The 15,421-nt window shown below is 36.3% G+C and overlaps 4 protein-coding genes across 14 annotated transcripts in view; 1 reads left to right on the top strand and 3 right to left on the bottom strand.

The window, feature by feature from the left end:
• The window catches only part of LOC114876071 (serine-rich adhesin for platelets-like), a 29,885-nt gene extending 23,480 nt beyond the window's left edge, over positions 1-6,405 (top strand). For 6 of the 7 annotated variants that reach the window (XM_046285161.1, XM_046285164.1, XM_046285160.1 and 3 more), the window contains 3 exons: positions 49-6,016; positions 6,118-6,176; positions 6,262-6,405. In XM_046285161.1, the coding sequence (XP_046141117.1) occupies positions 49-6,016; positions 6,118-6,176; positions 6,262-6,354 (6,120 nt within the window). In that variant the 3' untranslated portion in view covers positions 6,355-6,405. Of the gene's footprint in view, positions 1-48; positions 6,017-6,095; positions 6,182-6,261 lie in introns of those variants that run through there. The other variant, XM_046285163.1, reaches the window with a different exon arrangement.
• A 267-nt stretch (positions 6,406-6,672) lies between these two features.
• LOC114876087 (activated RNA polymerase II transcriptional coactivator p15) lies at positions 6,673-7,930 on the bottom strand. Of its 5 annotated transcripts, none has more exons than XM_029187152.2 (4): positions 7,793-7,930; positions 7,344-7,439; positions 6,981-7,200; positions 6,673-6,904 (listed from the first exon to the last, which is right to left on the bottom strand). In XM_029187152.2, the coding sequence occupies exons 2-4, from the start codon at positions 7,392-7,394 to the stop codon at positions 6,822-6,824; spliced, it is 354 nt and encodes a 117-aa protein (XP_029042985.1). In that variant the 5' UTR covers positions 7,395-7,439; positions 7,793-7,930; the 3' UTR covers positions 6,673-6,821. The 5 variants fall into 5 exon arrangements, with proteins under 5 accessions (XP_029042985.1, XP_029042981.1, XP_029042983.1 ...); XM_029187148.2 differs by having other exon boundaries at positions 7,344-7,413; positions 7,793-7,929; XM_029187150.2 differs by lacking the exon at positions 7,793-7,930 and adding an exon at positions 7,610-7,765.
• Positions 7,931-8,283: 353 nt separating this feature from the next.
• Positions 8,284-12,125, bottom strand: LOC114876056 (transmembrane protein 181). The gene is made up of 13 exons (XM_029187072.2): positions 12,033-12,125; positions 11,500-11,661; positions 11,296-11,399; positions 11,078-11,227; positions 10,890-10,992; positions 10,598-10,751; positions 10,421-10,501; positions 10,205-10,304; positions 9,965-10,092; positions 9,742-9,891; positions 9,548-9,650; positions 9,243-9,473; positions 8,284-9,129 (listed from the first exon to the last, which is right to left on the bottom strand). The coding sequence occupies exons 1-13, from the start codon at positions 12,038-12,040 to the stop codon at positions 8,972-8,974; spliced, it is 1,632 nt and encodes a 543-aa protein (XP_029042905.1). The 5' UTR covers positions 12,041-12,125; the 3' UTR covers positions 8,284-8,971.
• Positions 11,696-15,351, bottom strand: LOC114876054 (pre-mRNA-processing factor 17). The gene is made up of 8 exons (XM_029187070.2): positions 14,905-15,351; positions 14,591-14,807; positions 14,190-14,516; positions 13,902-14,116; positions 13,546-13,809; positions 13,339-13,472; positions 12,989-13,210; positions 11,696-12,880 (listed from the first exon to the last, which is right to left on the bottom strand). Exons 1-8 carry the CDS (start codon positions 15,097-15,099, stop codon positions 12,703-12,705), a joined length of 1,752 nt encoding a protein of 583 aa, XP_029042903.1. The 5' UTR covers positions 15,100-15,351; the 3' UTR covers positions 11,696-12,702.
• Between the last annotated feature and the right edge of the window lie 70 nt (positions 15,352-15,421).

Below are 15,421 nucleotides of genomic sequence, written 5' to 3' on the forward strand. Positions count from 1 at the left end.
AATTCACGAACTAATTAATAATGAATAATTTTTTATTGTCACGATAAGTTACTGACGAAAGAGTTGTTGAATCGTACCGAATTACAAGAAAGAATTGCCGAGAACATTAACAAAGCAATACTTCCAACGGATGTATCATCGAAAGAGGAAAATTTAAATGATTCGACGAACGGCGAAGCAAATACCTCCGTCATGGCAGACTTAAGTAACGCGATTAAATCGATAGTAGAGGCAACGGAATCTGATCCTGTATTTGAAAGATTTCTCGATGAAATGATCGGCTCGCAGATAGAAGCGGATACGAGTCCCGATGAAGACACCGAAGCCAATAGACCGAAAACGAAGTTGACGAACGGATCGCGAGAGAAAGAAATTGAAATTTCAACAATGGTGAATAGTAGCTCAACAACAGAGTTGGTAATATCAGATATGAAATTATCTGAGGAGGTAGAGGTAACAGATATACCGTTAAAACAGAGACTTCGCAGTTCTTCGAGGCAACAAAATGCTCGAGTCGAAGATGACCAACGAGAGCAAGAGAAGGAAGATAACGTGTTGGAAGATCAAAACGCTGCCGCGATATTAAGTATAATAAATGCGAATATTACGAACAAGTGTCCGACGACGTACGAGGAAAAAAGCTTAGAGAGCCGAAAAGAAGTTGTATCGGTCGACATTGAGAATGAAAAAAAATCGAAGGTTTCGACATTTGAAGTTTCTTCAGAGGATGGTAGTAGGCAAGAGGAACACGGAAAATCATCGAACATTGAAAATCAACAAATCGTTTGTATCAATGAAGAAACAGTTCGAAATATTAACACGGCTGAGACAAAGGTAAAAAAGTCGACGGTAAGGAGAGCGAAGCCGTCAAAAGCTAAAAACGAATCGGAAAATAATCTGAACGGTAACAAAGGCAATACATTCGATGAACAAGATATAATGACGATGCCAACGTTGATAGTGTGTTCGAAAGAAGAAATAAACAACATATTATGTGCAAGTTCTATACCGTCTAGAAGAAAGTCGCGGTTCGTTCCTATCGTTCCAAAGGATCCAACAGGTAAAAATGGGAAAAATTTTATGGAAACGGTCTATTTGAAAACTGTAAATGTTCCTCAAAAGGTAGCACCAACGACGTCGTCAACATCGTCAACATCGTCAACATCGTCAACATCGTCGACATCGTTGACGTCGCTGACTCGTCAAACAATCCATTCAGGCGAGAGGCAGGATAAACAAATAAACAACAAAGGAAAATGTAGATCGATTCGGAGCGTTAATAATTTGGCAGGTAGTTCGATAACAAGTCCCGCCATTTTACCCAATACCACCACGAGCAAACTTATTGTCGGAGAATCGATTACTCTTTACGGGAACGAAAATAGTGCAAGAACATTAGTGGATAGTTCAAATATGCCTACTATAAACATAGAAGATAACGTTAGTTTGTCTGGCTCGGGATTATCTCCGTACTTAAAATTCAATTGCAATAAGAACAATCAAAATCAAAGTTTGTCAGACATCGACTTGACACCTGTTGTACAAGCTAGTGAAAAAGCTGTTGCTCCGGTTAAAAGTAACTTCGACGACGAGCAGCAGCCATCGAATTGCAAGGCTGTTGCCGTCGAACACGACACGATTACTAAACGGACACCGAGATCGTTGTTGAAAAGCAGGACAAAAAATTATAGATTGAGTTTATCTACACCCAGACGGAGAAGCAATCATATAAGAGTTCTCGATTTCAATACACCGACGAAGGTAGTAGCTTCGACGTCAGCGTCGGCAGTGACAATTGCGGGAACCGTAACGGGCAATATTGCATCCAGTGGAACGGTCAGCGATAGCGAAAACGTGTCCTCCTTAAAACACGTTAAATCGGTATGTAGAACTTGTCTTTTCAAGTCCCCACCATTTTCTAATTCTACGATGATCGGGCATCAAACGACATGCCCAGTAAAAGTTATCGAATCGTCAAACAAAGTTGCCGTAGCGACAACGGAATGTTCTCTATCGAAAGTTACGAACGTTTGGGAAAAGTGTCGGAAGGACGAAAACAATGTCAGCATTTTGTCCGAACAGAAATTAAAATCAACGAAAATGGCAAAGGACACATGGGACGCGGACTTGAGGAAATCTTTACAAACGACTAACACGGAAGACGATCGTCGGAAAAGAAGCGTATCGGGTAGCGTTGGTAAAGGCAGCAAGAGCGTTGTTTCAAAAAAAGAAAAGTGCAAATCACGCGCGTCGAAAGGAAAAAGTACTAAAAGTTTAGCGACTAAAGAGTCGTCGGTTGCCGCTGCAAAAGAGAAAAAACGAAAAAGGACAAAAGGAAAGGTGTTGTCGACAGAAGAAGAAAAGGCAGAGAGTAATATCGTGTCGATACCGGATAAAAATTCGTTGCTCGGTATCGATAGTGCCAAGACAAACGACGTTTTGCCAACTCGTACTAACGAGAATAAACATAAAACTGTCTCTGAACGGAACAAACTGGACGAATTATCCATTTTGGAGAAGAATCGTGTCGATGCATCGTTAGTGATAACAACAACGACAACAACCACTACTACCACCACGATGATAGAAACAATAACAACAATGGCAACGATGACGGCGACGTCGATGACGACAACGACGACGACGACGGCAACGATAACAGCAACAAGAACAATCGACGATTCGAAAGTTGAGAAAAATAATATGAAAAAGTATGTCCCATTGAAAACGTTAAAAACCAATTTAAATAGATGCGGTATCGAGAAAATGTGTGAAAAATCGACGAGCGAGAACAATATAATGTCGACGAATGGGAATGATACGCAATTCTCTGAGCTGACGAAAATTTCCACGGATGTCTCGCAGCAATTATTACAAATACCTAATTTGATTGATTTGGAAACGCCAAGAAAGTTGGAGAACTCCGACGTTCCACCGACACCCAGATTACTTAGTCCTAGCAGCAGTATCACGCCGTTTGTTAAAACAAACGAAGACTCGAGTAAAATACGAAATTTTATAAGTACTCCGGAATTTCCGACAACACCTTGTATAGCGTTAACTCCAAAACACTTGGAAGAAACTACGACCGATAATCCGAAGGAAGAAACCTTCCATTCCTGTTCCCCCTATTATAAACCTACTTTTGAGCAGAACGAACATTCGGAGAAATTATCAAGGTCAAAGACGTCAAAGACGTCGAAGACGTCAAACGATTTGCAAAAATCGCCTGTAATATCATCCTCCTCGCAGTGCACGAACCAGTGCGTGCCGCCCAGCAACGTTATCGGTTCGAGCAGCACCTTTCAGACACGCCTATCTGAAAAATTAGAAATAACACAATTTGAAGTGATCAAGGAAAATTTGCCTAAAGAAGAGGCAATAAAAGAGCTTAAAATATCAGCCAGTTCTCGAGATTCGACGTCGCATTGTACAAAAGGAAACAAAGCTAATTGTCGTGTCAAAGACGAGAATGCAGAATTTATTATCGATAAAAACGGCACGGACGATAGCAGTACGGCCAAGGGTAGTTGCGCGAGGGTAGTTGATAACAAAAAAAAATATTTGCGCAACTGCGAAGAATCCTTAGACAGAGACGCATCATCCTCTTCCTCTTCTTCGACCTCTTCATCCTCATCGTCCTCCTCCTCCTCCTCCTCGTCCTCGTCCTCTTCTTCGTCCTCCTCATCCTCATCGCCCTCGTCTTCGTCTTCACCTTCGGCATCTTCCTCGCCGATTTCTACATTTTTACCACCTTCGTCCATTTCACCGGAATTGAAAGTAACAAATTCGTTGGAAACATCATCGTCCAGCAAAAAGAATAAAAAAATTTCGAATCAAATTTATACAGATACTACAAGCAACGACAATTCAATATGCAAACTTGCTACGCGTCGAATACAGGAAGAAACAACGAATACAGAATATTTGGTTACCTCGGCAAGTACTTTGACAAAATTAACGATCAAATCAACGGATGTATTATGTACGAATCGTACCGAAGAAGCAATTATCGCTTTAAGAAAATGCGAGTCATCGCCGTTAAAAGTGTTTTCGGTAATGAAAAATGAAAGGGATCGGCAGAAGGAAGAAGAAGAAGAAGAAGAAGAAGAGGAGGAGGAGGAGGAGGAGGAGCTGCTACAAGAAACTCCGGCCAAAAATGAAATTTTAATAAACGAAGCAGATATTTCCGAGACTCCGAGCAGTTCTAAGACCGGTGTAGAAAACTTGACTAATTTATCTTCAAAAATTTCAGCGTTTATCAATTTAGAAGATGAAAATCGGAATCAGGATTTATACGTAGGAAATTGTACGGCAAAAAGCCTTAAGCAAAAGGCAAAAATAGTGAAAGCGCAACATACTTTTAAACCCACAATGTCCGTAAAACGTTTTTCTTTGTTACAAAAACAAAAACAAAAACAAAAACAACAACAACAACAACAACAACAGCAAAAGTGTTTGACTATAGACGAGAAATTAGTCGTTCAATTAGAAGCAAAACGTCAACGTATGATAACGAAATTTAGAGATATTCCTAAATCTAGTCTTACCCGTAGAACAACCCGACAGAAACGTATTATTTGTAAGGGTAATAAAAATAATGTAACCGTAAAGAAAAAGAACAATCGTAGCGCGTCTCTTGAAATTCAGAAGAACGATGATTCAGTTAGCGAGAAGAAACAAAAGAAAAAAAAGAAAAAGAAGAAAATTGACGAGCTCGATAACGATAACGATAACATCAACAATGACAATCGTAGCAGCAACAACAACAACAACAACAGTAGCAACGATAATAGTATTGGTAATACCGATGATGCAAGCGTGAAACGTTTAAACGTGGATAACGTAGCAGAAATGAAAGATTGCAAGAGACTGAAGGAAAATTCAAATCGAGAAAATGATGGTGATAAAATTGCGTTCAACGACACTTTGACGTTGAAAATTGTAAAGGAAACGGATGTGCAGAACGATTCAAACAAACCTCTTATCTGCACGATTGTCGAGAATAACGTTGCGATTCAAAGCGAAGAAGAATTAAATACAATTGCGGAAGCGGAAAATAAAGAAACAAGGAGATTGGAAACGTCAGAATATTCGGGAAATTCAATAAATTCCAAAAATTGTATTGCGATCAATGCCGAAGAAAGTGATATACCTGTTATCTTGAATAAGACTAGCAATGAAATTATTTCACAAGAAAGCAAGTTTAGTACGATGAAAAATGAAGAAAGTTACAAAGAGAAAAACACGTACAAAGCGATAAAACAAGGTAATTATAGCGGTAAAGCAAACGCTTTAACAAAATCTAAGGTTGATCTAGTAAAACGAGATTTGTTTAGCGACGAAGAGAATGATTACAAAACAAAGTTTTCATCTAATCAGAAAAACGACCTTATCAAAACTGTATCTATAGACAATTCCGACTTACCAAGTGCCAAGAATTTATCGCACGTTCTTCAGAGTTTACAACTCGTTCCCACGTACAAAACTGATCAACCGAACAAACTTGAACCAAAAGTAGAAAAATGCGATGTTAAAACGAATCTGAAAGTAGTTGCACCAAATTCGGTAGAATACCATTTTCTCTACGACGATAGTGCTCCGTTAAAGAAAAGAAGACGAAGATACAGCAGTCACGAGTTGGAATTTCAAATTAATGTAGTCTTGAACGATCAAAGTAACGACGAATGCGTTAAGGTATGGACAGCCACCGATTACGAAGAGATATTCAATCTTCCACCAAAGTCTAAAAAGAAATTAGCAAATAGAAAGTCGCCTCTGAAATATGAAAATCATTGCGAAACGTCTCTCGACACGTTAAGCGCAACAAATACACACGCCAAGCCACTGGCCACTTCCTCTCCTATCGATAGGCCATTTTTCTCGAAAACGAAAAAGCTTGCCACCACCTCCCTTCTTCAAACTTCCACCGTTAATGAAAGAAATAAACATCTACAACAAACGATTGATAACAAAAAACGATTGAAAACAGACAAAAATCAAGAAACAATCACAGGTAATTCATGTTATAAAATCATATGATATCGCATACACACATATCTATGTATTATGAAATTGAAATAAATATACTTTAGTATAAAATATTACAAATTTCAGACACCTCAGTCGTAAAACTTCAAAAGAATATGCTCGCCGAGCCGAAACAAAATAACCAGGTTCGTAACTAATTCTATTCTTCTTTCTGTACGGCCATCAAACAAAAATACGTATAACGTCTCTTTGTTTCTTTTTTTTCCACAGTTCGAAAAACGAGAGCATCTAACGGATCCTCGAACATTACTGAACAATTTAGATTTAGATAAATTTTTAACTTCTGTTCATGGACCAGCCTGAACGTTCTTCAGTTTAATTTTCCATTAAAATTGTACAAAAACTTTTTTTCGACCTGCGTGTATAATACACGTTTCCCTTTCCACCTATTTATTGTTCTTGTTCCATCCGGGGGAAAAAAAAGAACATGAAACACTGTTATCGCGTTTCATTTTAAATAATCTCGAATGTATTAATCGTACAGTATTCAGTTAAACACTCGAATACTTTTCTTGATACAAGGAAATACCATTGGAGCCCATCCCTCTTCCTCCTCATTTATCTCATTTCACGTACATATGTACATATATACAAGTATCTACTTAGAGACAACTCGATACGTCGATCGGATGAAAAGTATTCTTTATTAGAAATATCTGGCAACAGAGGCAGAACGAGTTGACGCGTTACATTTTACAGGTAAAATATACACATATATACGTAAAGTAATAAGTTTCCGGCAAAGAAAAGACGCGTAAAAAAATAAATATTTAAGATTTAGATTTTACAGCTTTGTCTACATCTTCGGTAACCGCTAATAATTTTCGCCACTGTGCCATGTTCAGGCAAATACCTGCGCAGAAAAAATATTTCTTTCAGTTTTTTCTTATTTGTCTACTGTTCATTATTAAAATAGAACTTTCTAATACCTTTTTTTCCTGGCTTCAAATTTCCATCCTTATCAAAATACATTTCTCTAATATCAACGTATAATTTTCCTTTGAAGTCTCTCACTGTAACTTGCCGATTGTTTCCTAAATCCCAAACGGCCTCTTCGTTCTCGGTCGATTCCTTTTTCGTCTTTTTCGCTACGGTCTTCTCTACGGTCTCATCCGCTTCCCTCTTCTTCGGCTTCTTTGATTTCGCTTCCTTGCAAAGTAAAATAACATGTTATGCGCTGCTACCCAATTTTTCATCAAACGAATCAAACAATTGACAATTACACACTTATCTAAAATACGTGAGTGCATTTGTGCGAATATGTACAATATTTAGTAATTAAAGTAAAATACCTCTTCGCTACTATCGTCATCAGTAGACACGTACTCTTTTGACTTTGGCATTTTTTGAAAATGTCTTCACCTGAAACAGTCTCGTTACGCTTGGTACTATTTTCGTATAAAAAAATTAATGAAATTAAACCTAGCAAATAAAGAAATTAGTATGTTTTAGGTTATATACGTTCAATCGTTACAAAAATTAAGATAATTTCTACTTATTCGTTCTAACCTCTTAGCAAACGCAATTTAAAATCGATGCAATGTTTGAAAGCAATTACCTATATTCGGTTTTGTAAAAATATTATGTTGATTAACGAGACAGATATACAACAAAAGACAAAAGTGTGCCTGTACGATAATAAACCACTGTAATTCGAAAATAACGTTCAACGAGATTCTCAACAGTTATGGGTTTATATCAGTTTGTATATAAATACATATATATATACATAAGTACTTGCCTTCAAGTTTACAGTAACCTTCGATTCAAACGATGCCTTGATTTACGCTTTCAACTGGAAGTTTAGCACGTAATAAAAGGCAATCTTCAAACTTTTAAATTCATAGTGAAGATTATTTTTCTGTAATTTTCTGTATTTTTCTATAATTAATCATTTATTTTCCGACCAATCAGAGCGCGCATAACGCGCAGGCTCAGTCGCGGAAGTGTATGTTACGAACCGACGCGACGCGCTATCGAGCAGTTTGTTCGCGACTACGACCAAGATTGGTTCTCTTCTCGGAGCAAATACTCCCGCAGTTGAGCGCGCGCTCTACGTGTGCTCTCATTAGCCATTGTTTTTCGTTAATAATTAGAAAACGAAGCCTTAACCAACATTTTGACGAAGGAAAAAGTTGTTTAGAATCATCCCTCTTCGGATCTCGACCCAGTTCTGGGACACCCTGTATATTAATGTGCAATAATGTAAGGATTACAAATGATTATATTGAATTGTATCGATAAAATTTATTCAGTTTTTGCACTGATATTAATATATATAGACGGTAATACGGATCCATATATGGATGAACATAACAAACTAAAAAATTAGATTTACGCCTGATAAAACGTATTTGGTCAGATAACATAACGAACATTACACGGTACATAATGATCTAATTAAATTTTGTTTTCACATATGTAAGTACGTGAAAGTAATCCACTGCGAAACTACTTTCGTGCATACAAAATACTTCCACTTTCATTCTTATCACAATGCATCGCGACAACGTTTGCTATATTAATACATCGATCAGTAATTAAATAGAATTCATGGAAACGTATAAACATCAAAGTCAACTACTTTACGAATGTTGTTTTTAATACGAAGCGCAAATAATTACGCATTTACCGAGAAGTAAGATCATCGGTATACATATGTATGTATTTATGTACACAAATATGTACAAGAAACCAGTTACATTTTTTTCAGTTTCACTTATCGTTAGAAGCAATCATTTAAGTACCTTACCATTTTTTATTTTACAACACATCGTCATTTACCGTTTCCTTATTTTACATTATTAGTATCATCATTGTCGTCATCATCATTATTATTATTGTTGTTATTATTATAATTATTATATTTGTTTTGTAAATGATTTTCTTTCCTGAAGATGATCAAAGTTAATTTGATCAATTAATTACTATCACTCGCGGTTCGAGAAGTACGGGTTAAAGGCCGTCTACTATCCTCGTCCGATCCGTAAACCGCTTCTTCATCCGATCCATATATAACATCTTCGTCGGAATCGTTAATCATAGAAAATGCAGGGTTGTCCTTTGTTATGGAGGAATCTGTTATCAATTGTAACAAGATTTATCGTTCGTAATATACGCGATTATTATTATTATTATTATTATACGCTATGGATACCGATTTCTCTCATTCGAGTATGTAAAATACTTACGTTGACCGTAAACCTGTTGCTGTGCAGGCGCGTACACATAAGCCATGGTATACAAATAAAAATTAAGAAGACCATAGAGAGCCATAAATTGAGCTGATGAACGGTAATAAGTAGTTAGACGAGAAGCAAAACTATCCTCGAAAATACCAGCTCCAAACTGTCGTGCTGTCACACAGCCGCAAACCAACGAAACAACACTAGCCAGTAACGTTAAAAAACGTAACCGAAGATCTAGAAAAAATAATATACATACTGTAAATAGCCGAAAAATACAAATAACATTTTTATAAACATGTTTATCGTACCGAAGTACGGCATAGATCTTAATTCACTGTACGCCCTCAATATTAAGAGGAGCAAGTACGCGATATAAAAGCCTCCTACTGTGAAGAAGAACACCTTGAAACCCTGCAACCACGCAGAACTTTATTGACAACAAACCACATATCGTATATTAGGTGTAAGTAAGCGATAGTCTCTTCTCTTTGTTGACACTTACGAAATAATTCGATGTGTCAAGAACGTAATTATAAGTAGGATCTTCTAATTCTGTACAACGAAGCCAGGTCGCAAGAACGAGCGCCGAACACCATAGCAATCCAACTACTAAAACTTTTGGTAGATAAAACGTGATCAGGCGTCTTTCATTCTGTCGGAAATATAGGATACATCAGTTTTGCATTAAACTACGTTTAAGTTGACGAAGTAACGAAAAATCATACTTGTCTTAAACCATGGTAAACGCATAACCAAAACATGAGAACTGCACAAAGAAATGTCGTTTGTAAAATTGCATCTACCATACCAGGCACCCAAGAGTTGATCAAAAATGTCATTGGGAACAATGGATCTGAAAGAAGAAGAAGAAGAAGAAGAAGAAGAAGAAGAGAGACAAAGAAATGAACATTTGTTGAGAAATGACAAACACTAAATCTCTAACAAATCATGAAATCAAATCTTACTATTATATAAAATTAATAATGGAAGTAATATAGAGATCCATTTCTGTTCTATCGACCAGTCGTGCAATGGATATTTTCGAAGGGAATGCCCGAACCAACACTGAAAAGTTAATACAAGCAATATAGTAAAATGTTCTGTTTCAATCAACGTATGCATATATGTAAATATGTACGTATATTACATTGTACATATATGAAAAAATATTTCCATTTTACCATAACTCCGAATGCAGTCAATAAGAAGATAAATCGAAACCAAATTTCGAATTCCGTGAATGCCGGGTTGTAATTTTTGTACTGTAAATAAGTAAAAATATTACCAAGTACGATTATTTTGTCGATTCTGCAGAATTATTTAAATTAAACATTTTATTTCGGGTAGTGCTTACTGACGTAGAATGTGAGTTCGTGTATGATGTAGCGTTGATGGAAGCTTTCGAGGCCGTGAAAACGAACAGTAATAATATAATAACTGTAATCGAGAAATCCGAGATGAGCAACTACGAGTTCTTCGCACGTTTGTCTTTCGCACCTCAAATGTCTAGTCCTATAATGAAATAAAAAAAAGAAACGCACACGCACGAACGCACGCACACGTATATCAGTGGTAATTCGATATATTTAATTAGATTCATATATGTAGAAAGAAGAAATTACGTAAAATATGTTAAGTTCAATTTCATACCTATTGTGTCCAGTTTCAGATGACAAAATAGGTACAAGTTTATGATCAGTGGTAATACCATCTATAGAGATGCTTATTTGAAAACTTTTGTCATATCTTTCATCTGTAAGAAATCAATACATCATGATTACAATTTGCATCTTACAAATGGATGTGAATATTCTTTCAGTCATTTATGTTCGTAATACCATCATTATTCGAGGTCAATAATTTGGCAATAACCCATAGTTGTTGACTATACGTGGATAACAAAGGTGTTTTCATAATAAAAGGACCGGTAGCTATTTCACTTCCATTTACATGAGCTCTTTGCTCGGTAGTTGAAGTGATAGGAGGACCTGTAGCGAAAGAATACAAGTATACGTGAATACGATAAAAAGTAACTCAGTTCAAGCAGAAAGCTTACCCGCTAGTCCAATAAACACTGCTAATCCAAAACATGCAAAGAAAGCAACAAATACCATAACAAATTCTCTCTTATGCATGGAATATAATCGCATCTGCACCGATCTACAGAAAAACCGTATTATCATTATTATCATTACTTCGTAGATCATTACGGGTACCATTGTTATATTCCGGTTACCTCTATGAAAGATAAATGAAATACCTTTCGCATCGATCGTGATGATAAGCAGGTGCAATGTATTTATTAAATTCACTGAAGAGATCACTAAACTGCGACAAAACGTTCCTCACTCTAAGATTCCATCCTGCTGAAGGAAGATGATACGAATATCCTAATCCAGGACCATCCATCTTTACGTTGAACCTGTTACGGTATAGGTGAATATAAGATCGTAAGATAGTCGGTTATTACCTTCTTTTATTCTAACACTAAAGACATAAACATGTTGCTCTTATCGCTAACGTGTTAAGTGATACGTACAATTTTTACAACAATACCTCGGTGGTTATGCCAAATTCAATGATATCAAAATTCATATACATATAGAAATAATAATTTTTCAATGTTTCATGTACGTACTTACGTACTTACATACAACATATTAGAACCACGTGTTTATTGTAAACATTCAATGTCTATTAACATTCGAATGATCTCATTCCATTGTATAACCGTAAGTTATAAAACTCCGACAAATGTATATTCATATTTATGTAAGGTGAAAATATTCTTACCTTCCCATTTATCAACACTTTTCGATGAATCTTTGCACAGTTTCAAGGCATTTGCATCAACCGGTTTATCATATTAAATCAAAACAACTTGAAAAGTGAAGGTATCGTTAACCATTTGTCAATCGAACAATTAAATTTAAAATATTCGACGGGACAACACCAATGACCACGGAAAACATTAAGTCTGCAACGACGCACGAAACGAAAACGGTAGACATCATGACGCGTGCTATTATTGATTTTTACCACCGCCATGTAAAAGTAGAGTTAGTAACTTGTCATCTCGATACGAACAAATTAATACGCGAAATGTTTGGTAGTTTCTTTTTTTTTTTTTTATTATATAATATAGCAATGTGACTAATTTTACGCCTCGTTTATTGCTACAAAATGGAAAAAAAAAAAAAAAGATGCTTTCTTCATTCATTATCCGTATTTAGATGTGAATCGTTTCACAATCGCGAAAAATAACTATAAATTATCAATTGCGATTAAAATACTTTTGAACAATTTTACAATCTCTTCATTCATCCATCTATATCTAATACCGTAATTAAAAAGTTTTGCGCGAAATAAATCTCCTTGTACACGTGATATAAAATATAAATATAATTTTTCCCTTTTTTTCTTTCTTTTTTTTTTTTAGTAAAAATATAATCGCCGATGACACTTAGTCCCAATATTTTATTTTTCCATCCCAACCAGCTGTAGCCAGCCTCGAAGGTTCGTGTGGATGCCACAATACATCGATACATACACCATCGTGCGCTTTCCATTTTTTGTACAATTTAGTCGTTTTCCAATCCCAAATGTAACACTTGCCATCCGCATCACCCGATACGAGGTAACTATATATATATATATATATATACACACATATATATAAAAAACAAAGAAAAAACAAAAAATACATATATACTTCCATAGTTTCAAAGTAAATAAAATAATTTTCTCACCTCATATCAGGGGAAAAGTCTAAACCACAAGCGTAACCAGCAACCATGTGACCCGTAAATGTTTTTTTACGATTCATTTTAAACCTATTTAATGCAGAGAATATAACAATCTTATTATCCATACTTTGACAAGCAAGCCACTTTTGATTAGGAGACGGAGTTACTGCGGGCATAGAATGCATAGAAGGATCCGCAATGTATTTCATATCGACCGGTATATCCCTGCAGAAAGAATAATGATAAAATTTTATTCAAATCAAAAGACGGGCTACGTTCAAGTACTTCACAAATTTATTCATCGTTGCGTTGAAAGTTTAAACGCTTTTCACGATGAACAAAGAACTTCGTACCATTCCCAAACTCGCAGACTTTTATCGTCAGAAGTCGTTACAAATCTTCGGTTCTCATCAACGAACGTTATTGTATTAACAGCTCCTAAATGCCTGTCATATTCCTGAGTTATTTCACCAGAACGTACATCCCACTGTAACCAAGTATGCAATTAGCGTAAGAGGTTCGTAAAATTTACCGATTATCGAATAAATCTTACAACTTACGCAAATAATTTTTTTGTCGCTTGTTCCAGCTACGAATAGATGTTGTTTATCTGTGTCGGGATTAAATTTGACGCAGTAAGGGATTTTTCTACTTGTAAATCGACTGATGCACGAACCAGTCTCTGTGTCCCACAGTTTTACGTAACGATCATACCCAGCTGACAAAAATCTCTGTCCATCGTTATCAAAACTAATATCCCTTACAGCTTGACGGTGACCATAATAAGTTCGAATACATCTCCTATCTTTATACACCTCCCATAGCTACACTTGAAACGATAATAATCAGCATCAAATTAAAACCCATCTTCTTTCGTCTAGTATTCTTCTTTTTTAGTATTTCAAGTTACACCCACCTTTACTCTGCAGTCCATACTACAAGAAAGTAACAAATGCGCCGTACGTGGGAACCATCTAATTTGCGAAATACCTTTCGTATGACCTTCCCACGTATGAATTTGTGCTTTTGGTAAGAAACATCTATCGGGCGGTGACTCCGATCTCAAATTTACTCCAACATCTTGAGGCGCGTGCAAAAATGATCTTCCCTGATAGTCGACACTGTCTTTGACTAAAAAATAAATTTTTGTATGAAATAAAAAAGCCAGTTAAGCTTGAAAGTTTAACAATTGTTCCGGCCGTACTATGTAACACCGTCTTCTCTTCGAGAGGTTTCTCCTCCGTTGGTTTTCCTCTTCTATTTCTTTTGGCTAATATTTCTTCCAATTCAGCAGCTTCTTCCTCCGTCGGTTTGACAATTCGTTTTTCATCTATATATCCACCCCATGGGCCCAAGAACCCTTCGATATCTGCAGGATCGTCGTTTCTATGCCTTTTCCTTTTATCGGAAGGTCTTAATGTTGTATTTTCAAATACAGTTTTGCCTCCAGATTCTTCTGCTGCTTCTTTTGCTCCTATTATCGATCTACCTTCCTCCGCGCTACCATCTACGGTCGGATCTAAAGCGTATCCTATAACAGACACAATTACTGGGATAACAAAGAATCTCATTTTGTAAATATCGCGCATCACCAACCGAGCGTACCATAACTGGCAAATGTTCTTCTTTGATTTTCAAATTGAAATTCGCTTATGTGAGCCTTTTCTACATAACCAGAAAGCATATTTTTTACAGCACGCTGTTGTTGCGTTTTAAAAGGATTCTCAGGGCCAATATCTGGAGCGAACAGTTCCTCGTACTTTGGATTATGCGTAACTTCTTCCAAGGTTGAATCTACGTGTCTTACGCATAATTCGGATCCCTATAATACAGTAGAGCAGAATGGCCGAATCAATACAATTAACATCAATTTTTAATTCAATTAAAACTACTTAAAAGACTTATCGTTAAATATTTACCGTTGGTATTACTTCTGGTGCTGAGCAAATCTGTATGTTTATAGACGCGGTTAATTTTTCCACAGCATGAGGTAATTCAACAACAGGTTTGTTATTTGCACCGACATCACAGTTAACCTCACTTTTTGTACTTTCATCGTCATTTTCTGACTCGCTATTATCGTCACTGCTACCATAATCTTTCAGTGCAAGCATATTTTATTGTAGATATTTATACGATAACTGTTCCTATTAACTAACGCGAAGCATTCATTTCAAAATATTCGAACGTAACATCATTGCTTATTTACGTACCTATACACACCTCGCATTGACTACAGATAAATACAGATAGTAGACAATAGTAGAGGACTGGACACTGGACATGCCTGTTCTCAAAGAGTCCTGAATTTGTACATGAAGCTAGCCGGGTGGAATAATAAAATATGATTATTTATCATTTTTCTTAGCGTATTCCGTTTGTAAATCGTTTGTGATTGATTGTGAGTCTATTTTTAACGTTTGTGACAAATTACTT

The sequence above is a fragment of the Osmia bicornis genome, chromosome 3 (genome assembly GCF_907164935.1).
Source record: "Osmia bicornis bicornis chromosome 3, iOsmBic2.1, whole genome shotgun sequence".
Classification (NCBI taxonomy): Eukaryota; Metazoa; Arthropoda; class Insecta; order Hymenoptera; family Megachilidae; genus Osmia; species Osmia bicornis.